We start from the raw sequence: 9,674 nt of genomic DNA, 5'->3' as shown, positions 1-9,674 counted from the left end.
CTGTATCGCTAGCAATTTTTTTTGTCTGATTGTTCAGACTGATGCCACCGTGTGGTAGCTTCTTCCAAATTATGCACCCATTCAGTGAATCTGGACATAAATTTTATGAAAGAGTATAAAGATTAAAGATATTTTAGAAACATTTTGTTAGATAAAGTATTTGTATTGAGATCCAATAAAAAAACTTTTTTTTACCATATTTTTGTTATGGAAATATTAGGACTAATAATCTCAGTTTAATATGGTATAAGTAAATTGTTTTCTTCTGTAACTTCTTTTCAATCTATCTCCTACTTTTTTGGGACCTTTATTCTGTGATTAAATTTTTGTTAAATAAATTATTGTTGTATCATATTATTATTGTAACGTGGTTTTTTTCTTTTAATATTTTTGTTTATGATTATTTTAAAGGTTTTTCAAATCCAGTTAATGATTTATTTCTGGTTATTTAAGTAATTTACAATTGGTTTTGTAAAATACTTCATGAAGCTTTTGTATTTTAAAAATAAAGTACTTAATTTTTTTTACTTTTTTAGGATTAAAATATTTTTAATGAATTTTGTTTTTAAGCTAATATATTTTAGTCTCCAGTATGTTGCTTATTGTTGTATTTTTGTTTATTATTTTTTATTCAACTATTACAGTATATTTTTATTGTTTATATATATATATATATATATATATATATATATATATATATACATATATATATTGTTCTTATTATAATTTTCTCACAATTGGTATTTGTTTTTGTTATATATAATTGTTTTCATATTTAATTTTTTGTTGTTATTTTATATATCAAAATTATAAATATGAGCAAACAGACTATTTTATGTTTGATTTTTTTTTTCTGCATATATTTAATAAAAAAACCCTTTTTTCTCATTTATTGTAACATTTAATAAAAAAAAATTGTATTGTAAAATAATAATGTTTTTCAATATCAAATTTACAACTTATTGGTGGTATAGCGAATACATGATATCCTATTGTAAAATGTAAGAAAATTATGATTGTGATTGTTAAGATGCTTTTGTTTATTTGTTACTTTATATATCCCATAAAAGAAATATGAAAATATATATTTGACAACTCAATTCATATTTGTGGAGATATAAAATTGATTTGATGAGGGACCGATTGGGAAGTGTATTAAGGAAGCCATGGTTTCTAAGGGGAAGCCCTTGATCTTGGAGAAGGTTAGGGTTTGGGTTCATAGCATGGCCACAGGTGGGGGTGGTTCGTGGAGACAAAACCAAGAAGCAAACAAAACAACATCATGGTATGGACGTCGAAAGCCCGACGCCACCACTCCCTATGTCATTGTTGGCTAAGGTATTTCCACCATGGCAATGGAGTTTGTGCATTCTGGAACTGGAAAGGAAGAACCAAAGGAGAGATTCGAGAAGATAAAAGAAAAAATTCTAAGCCATCCATTTTAATCTTAATATATCTGATGATTAATATAGAGATAGGGTGCAAAAGATGTTTAAAGGAATAATACAATCCTGGGGGTGTAGAAACAGGGTTAAAGGATATAATTGGTAATGACAAATTTAATGAGAAGAAAAGAGGTTAACTTAGTAAGTATGGATGTGTATGTATCAATAATCTTTTTATAAAGTAAAAAATATCTAACACCTTAACAAAAAAAGAAGAAGATACATTGATAAAAAAGACTAGCTCTTTTATTTTATTTAAAGTAATCAATAATATTTAAAATTTATTTTAGGTCTTATCTACTCTTGAACCGTCCTGATCTATTCTTATAAAAAACATTTCTTTCATCTTATAACTTGAATTTTATTCTAGTTAATATTATATCTTGATTATCATAATCATCTTAATTTCTGATATAAAAGTAGTAATTATTGAAATAAAATGATGATTTGATTAAAAAAATAAATTTAAATTTTATTCTTATCAACAAGTTATGAGAAAAGTAAGGTCTACATACTAGCAATAAATCAAGTAACACGAAAAAAAAGGTAAATATATTTTTATTAATGAATTTTGTGGACAAGTTTATCTCGGGGATGTTTCATCCAGTAAAGTCACCCCAAATTATTTAAAGGTGTTTGGTTTAACTGTTTTTTTATTTTTATTTTCATTTTCATTGAAAATAGAAAATAGTGATGAAAATGTGTTTGGTTGAATTTTTAAAAATATTTTAAGTGAAAATTAAAACAGGAAAATCCGAAAATCAAAATAATAAAATCTCATTTTCAGATAAAAATAGGAAGAACCTCATTTTGGGTAAAATGAAAATAGATGCGATGAGAATGAATCTAATCTTAAGTAAATCTAAAAAGACAAAAAATCAATATATCATAAATTTTCAGTGTTTTAATTTCCTAAAAACAGAAAACAAGAAGTCAAACCAAATATATTTTTAGAATTTTAATCTTTTGAAAATGAAAATAATTTTAAAAAATAAAAACAAAAAATAAAAACAGAAGATGAAAATACAAACCAAACACATAGTTAGACTTTTGAAATTGAACTTCAGCCATTTGATTTAGCTTATTATTTTCTTTTTTCATGTCAATTATGTCGCTGTTAATCCGTAGATATTTGCGTTTGGGATGCATCACGTATTAGACTTTTTTTTTAATAGACATCGCGTATTAGACATAAGCATGGCGTAATGGTTCCCGAAGAAAAGAAAGGGAACTAATTAGTATTTCATGTATTCCAGGGATATTTTTATATACATGAATGGATACAAAATATAAAAAAATATATCAAGTTAAGAATTGTTATTTGAATTTTTATTAAGATAAACATTTGTCTAATCACATCTTTTAATTTCATATGAAGGGTATCTGTTGAAGACCAAACAATATTTTGAAAATATTCGAGCAAGCTTATTTTATTTATTAATAATAAAAATATAAATTAAAGCACACAATAAATGTATTTGATTTTTTATTGTAAAAAAATTAAATAAGTGACAAAACATTATCTTCTAAAAAAACATTATTTTAACAATAAATTATATACCTCATTATACTAGTTGTTGATCGAAGAAATTTAAGTATTGATTAAATAATTAAAGAAGTTAAGAAATTTTATTATGTAACTAATTGATTGATTTGATTCGACAAAAATAATTATATAAGCATAATTTATTAAAATTGACACCTAGTTGCATTAGAGAAGAGTATATATATATATATATATATATATATATATATATATATATATATATATATATATATAGAGAGAGAGAGAGAGAGAGAGAGAGAGAGAGAGAGAGAGAGAGAGAGAGAGAGAGAGAGAGAGAGAGAGAGTCTTATTTTTAAGTATAAGGACATAATTTATAATATAAGGGTGACCATTTTATATTTATGCATGTGTTAATTATTTATAATTATATAGACAAAGTTAGTAAATCAAATTCATATAAAAAAGTAAATTAAAATGCATATAAAAAAATGTTAATCAACTTGTTTCTTATGCTCTATTTTCTTTGGTAAAAATTGTTTGAGACTCATTACGTATATAATGAGTGAAACATTACTTAATCGGGAAGTACATAAATTTTACTTAATAATTAAAAAAAATATTAAAATGAGTTAATTTAAATGTGTTTTCAAATATTAAATACATCTAGCATGTAAATGATTTACATAGTGTAGGAGTTCAAATCTCATTTAAAAATATATTGTTGTAAAAATAAATATATGTTCCAATCAAAATTAGTCCTACGCAAGGAAAGCAAGGTAAAAGTGTCTTTCAAAAACAAAAAATGCCGTGTGATTAACAATTATAAGTTGAATTAATATGGATTAAATAAATAATTAAATATAAGACATAAGAATATTAACATGTTGGTATTCGTGTTATTTATACACAAAACGTACTTCTTATAATATATTTTTTTATACATATCAAATTCACTTCACGTCACAGATTATACACAAATTATTTTTGGTAGTTTTGCTGATGATGAAGTTGACTTGGAATGCTTGACTTGCACTATTTACGGATTAACAATGAGTGAGGATAAATAATCAAAGAAAGACATTGACCAAAGAGACAATATTGAAAGATGAAGATAAGAAATCGACTAAGGAAGCTTCAAGGTAGAAGACACATGGCAGTGATCTGTGGTGAACTCAAACCCAAGGGTTGCTTTCAGTTTTTGTTTTTTATGATTCCCTTTACGCGTTTTCTCATAGTAATCTAGAACATGCCCTTTAGGAGGTGGAAGGAATGTGATAAAAGCTGGTGGCACATGTACAATGTATATGTACACATATATGATGATGGTGGCCTCTAAATGCCAACCTTTTTGTCTCAACTTTCCAACACAATGGAAAAAGCATTTCCATATGGATATCTATCTACCCATTTTCATTTTTTTTCTAGCCGCCCCTAATATATGTAGTACTTTTTATTTTTGTTATTATGCTTAACACATTTTTTTTTAAGAAATCAATATTGGTAATCTGAGTCTTTAAAGAATGCTTTCAGAAATTTAAGATTACTTATCAACTAGATAAACTAATAATACTATTATTCAATCACAAATTATCAATCACAAATTATCATGCATTATAAATTTATTAATTTTATAATAATTATCATAGAAGTTATATAAAAAAATTTGATTGAATGTGTGTAAAATTAGTTTACTGCTTCAACGTTAAACTCCTAATAATAACTAAATTGGGGTAATCACTGGCTACTGCTAGCATTAATTCTAGGAACTACAGTGAAAATATTGTGCCATTTTCACCATCACGGGAATTAGCTTTTGGAAATAAGAAAAATTCCTTTTCAGAATTGAGGCTATGAACAAGAATATACAAGTACAAAGAATTGGGAAGTAAAACATCCCAAGAACGTAGACACACATGGGTCACTCTTGAAGCCAGTCTAGATCATAGTGTTGTTCTGCTACTTGAATAAGAACATTTGAGTTGGACATCTCAACATCACTCCACATATCTTGTACCTCCTCATCACAAATTACAAGCTGCAGAGATTGCAATGACACTGCAGACTTCGGTAAATACCTAATCATGGGGCATTCCCTCATGTCAATCTTCTCTAAGCATACTAATCTACCAATCTCTTCAGGGAAGCATGTGAGGTTAACACATTGAGAAATATCAATATACTTCAATCTCTTCATGTCACACATGCTAGGAGGAAGTGTTTCTAGATATGGACAAGCATATAAACGGAGGATCTCTAGTGATCTTAGTTTGCCAAATTCAACAGGTAGTTGACTCAAACTGTGGCAGTTGGTGAGACTCAAGTTTTGTAGTGACTTTATTCCACAAATGCTTGAGGGAAATTGAGTTAGATCAACACAGTGATCAAGAGTGAGCTCAGAGAGGTTAGGGAACTGTTTCCCATCCAAACTATTATTAATCTTGCAGAGGACTACAAATAATTTGCCCAAGTTTTGCAAGACAGTGCCTGATAACTGAGGGATGGAAACCTTTTCAAGCCAGAGACTCTTCAAGTTGGTCAAATTCCTAAAAACTGAAACATTTTGAAGGCGGGCATGTGAGGTACTGTGGTTTATTATTATCAATGCCCTCAAATTTGGCATTTTATTGATAAAGGGAGGCAAAAAGTATTCAGTGGATGTGAAATTAATGATCAACACTTCAGCCTTGGGAAAATCCAGATCAAACCAGTCCATTTTGGTCATTTCACCTGCAATGTGAAATTCATCAGAGATAAATCACATAACAGTAGAGAGAAAAATGATAATAAATAAAATACTTTAGAGAGGCATTGGTGTGTATATATATTACCTGTGTTGATTGAAACAATCTGTGCTTCAAAGGGTTGGTCCTCGTATCTAGACCATTCTTTGGGGAGTAGTCCATTTTCTTTTCGTGTAGCCATAACTAGCCTTCGGTGTTGATGAATGCTGCCACGGTTGCTCAAATGAAGAGCAAGGTCCCTCAATATATCATGTTGAGTGACAGAAATCTCAAAGCAACTGCTATACATGCCCCCGACACTGAAAAATTAAAATGTCAAAAAAGGGTATTAGAATAATGCTTTTGCTAAGAGATAAATGAAAAAAAAAAAAAATCAACACATTAAACAAGTTAAAACGATTTCAAAGTTTGCTAGTTGCATACCGTGCCTCTTGTACTAAGGTGAGAAGATTCTTGTTTGAAAGCTCAACCACAATGGCATATGCTTCAGCTTCATCGATGTCATAGATTTCAACCCACATATTGATTAAAACTTCTAGAGGAATCTTTCTATCCTCAGGAAAAGAACACAGGTCCAAGAAGCACTCCTTGATCTTTTCTGGCAGGTAGTTAGTACTAATTGCCATTCTATCAATCAGATTGGTTTCATAGGTTTCACCAATGCTTTGGCCTTGGGAGAGCCTGCTTTTAACACTCAACCAAAACATTTCGTTCTGGTCTCGCAAAGAAGCTCCAATCACCTTCAGAGCCAGTGGAAGCCTTCCACACTCAGCCACAACCTGTTTCACCATTGTGGATACAAACACAAAACAGGAGAGAAGGTAAGGAAAGTTCATATAGCAAAGGTTTTTGGGTTGATCACTCAATCAATGGGTAGGGACAAACTTCACAACTTCAATTCAAAGCATTACCTGCTTCACCAAACTCACATTAGCACCCATAGGAATTGATTTCTGTCCAAAAGCATGGTGACAGAACAAAGAAAGGGCGTCATGTTCACCCAGCAATTCCACATGATAAGTGGCATTAAAAATTGTTGGGAAGTTAAATCTGGATACCACAAGGAATTTGCAGCCAGGAATTTTCAACACAAGCTTGTCCAGCACTGAGAGTGACCACACATCATCCAAAACAACAAGTACTTGAGTTTCCACTTTACACTCAAACTGTGGCATCCATTGTGGAACCGCATAATTGCCATTCAAACCTTGGTTGCCCATGATGTGTACCCAGATACTCTCTCTCAGCTGCTCCACATTCGGGGACTGCGACACAGTCAAAAACAAGATCCTCTCCTTGAAATAACCTGCAAATACCAACTGTTACAGTCTTGAAACACCTTCTAACAAATACAAATTAAACAAAACAAACAAACAAGAAATGCATTCACTCATTATAAGCTACAACACCGTGGAGATATAAGGTGGGTTGGAAGGTTATGGGAGAAAAAGAAGGAAAAGGTGGCTGATTCGATCCCCGCTGCTAACAAAATTAATATTCTAATAAACTAACATTTGCGGATGAAAAAGAAGTTACAACACTGCAATCTTGTCATATCTAAATCAATTCCTGATTCACCTTTAATACACCAAACTTCATTACATACACAAAAAAAAGGACTTGTTAGTTACCATCGAATATGAAACTAAAATGATCCATCACCCCATGAAGTAAATACAATCTCCCCCAATGTTTTAAAAAAAACCGTTGTTCCGCATTTTTCACCATATCAAGTTGGTTAGAGAACACTGATTAAGCTAAAACAATCACGTGCCACTTGATCTACTCACTCAATGGTTGATTGTGACCATAATTTCGTGTTAAACTCGAAAACACTCATTAAATTAGAAAAACCAATTGATTAAACTTGGATCACAATTTTGTGTAAAACTTTGTTGGGATCAAGAAAATGGATTAGTGAACTTACATCTCACTTGGTCATCTCTGCAGACCTCTCTAGCAAGAGTGGTTTTCCCGGACCCACCAATCCCGCAAATACCGACAACCGAAACATCACCACTCCTCGTAAAAATCATCTCCAAAACCTTGTTCTTCCCGAACTCCAACCCAACCCCAAAACCGTTATTATTATTCCCATTACACCCTTCAACCCACGTCTCATCCTCCTGCATACTCCTCACAGCCTCCTCCACCCACCCTCCCCCGTTCACTCCAATCTTCATCTCCCCAATCAACCGCTCCATCCTCCGGTTCGACGCCTCCACCCGGTCGAACCGCTCCGCCATCTCGAACCGCACGTGGTTCACGTCCGCCAATATATGTGCCTGCATGGGAACCTGCAAAAAAAAAAAACCCAGTTATACCAAATTATAACTAGCTATGGTTATAGCTATTATAACCACTTATAATCTATTTCAAGGATTTAAAAATTTGTGCTACAACGTCAAGATTTTTAAGTGTTGGCGACCGCAACATGCTGCATCAGCCGCATTTACCAGTTATATCATCAAACGCAACGAAATCGAGATATTTAAAACCTTGATCTAGTTGACGCAAAACCATGAACACCCCTACCTGCAAGAACCTTGTCACGTGCTTCTCGAGCTTCTCCATTTTTTTGGCGAGCTGGAAGTTGCGGTACACGTTCCAGCGGGAGGAGGAGAGGGCCTGGTGCGAGAGCTCGACGCCGGAGCGGAGGATCTCCGAGAGGCGGTCGAGCTGAGACTGGCGCGGCGCCGGCAGCTCCACGCCGGAATATTTGATCTCTTCGATCGTCGGAAGGAGCTCGCGGACGTAGGTGATGAGGCTCTCGGCGCTCGACTTGCAGCGGAGGGCTTTTCGGGAAATTGAAACCAGCATTTTCCATAGCTCCGACGAGATCTCGCCGTGGAAGAACTCCGTTAGCGCCATGGTTTTGCGCCAACTACTGCTATTTTCTCTTCTTTCTTTTTTGTTTCTTCGTATATTATAAGAGTCAGCACCGTCGACTCTCGCTGGTGGCTTTGTGAATTGACGCTTATGCCCTTCCTGTGCTAATGCTAATCATGGCTGGTTGCTCACGTGACGTGACGTGACGAACTTTGGTTGGGGGAAAGATTCATTTGAGATCGTTGGATTTGGAAACAAAGATTCACTAATGGGATGGAGTGTAGTTGAAAATAAAACAGAAATTATGTTTAACAACTTGAAATATTTTTAATCCTCTGGATATTATTATCAATGACCAAAACGAAAACCAACAAGAGAATGATAATTATTTTTCATTTTTATTGGTCCAAAATGAATGTGGATGACAAATTTGGATTGGACTAGTGATATATCTAAAATGGACCGCTATTTGTTAATAGTAGGTTTATCTTTGATTTCTAGGTGAAAAGATATTTTTCAGATGAAAATGATTTTTTTAAAGAATAATTTATTTTATTTTTATTTGTTGGATTTGATTTTCATTGAAACGAGCATTAAATATTTTTAACTTTATTCCAAACATGTACCTAAATTAATGACTTGTCTAAAATATATGTTATATGATTGAGATCTAAATTCTTTTTAAATATGTTTATCATGATTGTCTGGTGTTGTGAACGTGAATATGTAACAAATTTTTGTTGTACAATTTAATCGAGATAGTTGAATATGAGAATAAGGATTCAATTAACACGATAAATTGACACCTCTAAAACATTTTTTTTTTATAACTACAACAATAAAGTTTGAACCTAAAATTTCGTGTAAACTATCAGTTTTAGATTCTTATTTATCATTTATCATGATTCTATTTCTTCCTTTTTTTTCTTCTTTCAAAATGTTAAATAATATAACAGAGAGAGAGAGAGAGAATGACATTGATAAATACGATTTTTGCTACAGAAAAAGTATAGCCGGAGAGGCAACAGATTATCCATGTTCCGGTGTGATCAGCACCTTTATTTCATCATACACAATTTTTTAAAGAAAAGGGATGTTACTTCAGTCTAAAGTAAAGAAAAGAAAGTCTTCGAATTCAAAAGATATATATTT

At 32.0% G+C, this 9,674-nt stretch overlaps 1 protein-coding gene across 1 annotated transcript; it reads right to left on the bottom strand.

The window, feature by feature from the left end:
* Positions 1-4,772: 4,772 nt before the first annotated feature.
* LOC100776649 (probable disease resistance protein At4g33300) lies at positions 4,773-8,767 on the bottom strand. Its single transcript, XM_003550303.5, has 6 exons — positions 8,229-8,767; positions 7,621-7,990; positions 6,605-6,999; positions 6,117-6,472; positions 5,781-5,992; positions 4,773-5,679 (listed from the first exon to the last, which is right to left on the bottom strand). The coding sequence occupies exons 1-6, from the start codon at positions 8,562-8,564 to the stop codon at positions 4,871-4,873; spliced, it is 2,478 nt and encodes an 825-aa protein (XP_003550351.1). The 5' UTR covers positions 8,565-8,767; the 3' UTR covers positions 4,773-4,870.
* Between the last annotated feature and the right edge of the window lie 907 nt (positions 8,768-9,674).

This window comes from Glycine max, chromosome 17 (genome assembly GCF_000004515.6).
Source record: "Glycine max cultivar Williams 82 chromosome 17, Glycine_max_v4.0, whole genome shotgun sequence".
In the NCBI taxonomy this organism is placed as follows: domain Eukaryota; kingdom Viridiplantae; phylum Streptophyta; class Magnoliopsida; order Fabales; family Fabaceae; genus Glycine; species Glycine max.
Note: the sequence above shows the minus strand (reverse complement) of the source record. Positions and strands in the feature narration are given on the sequence as shown.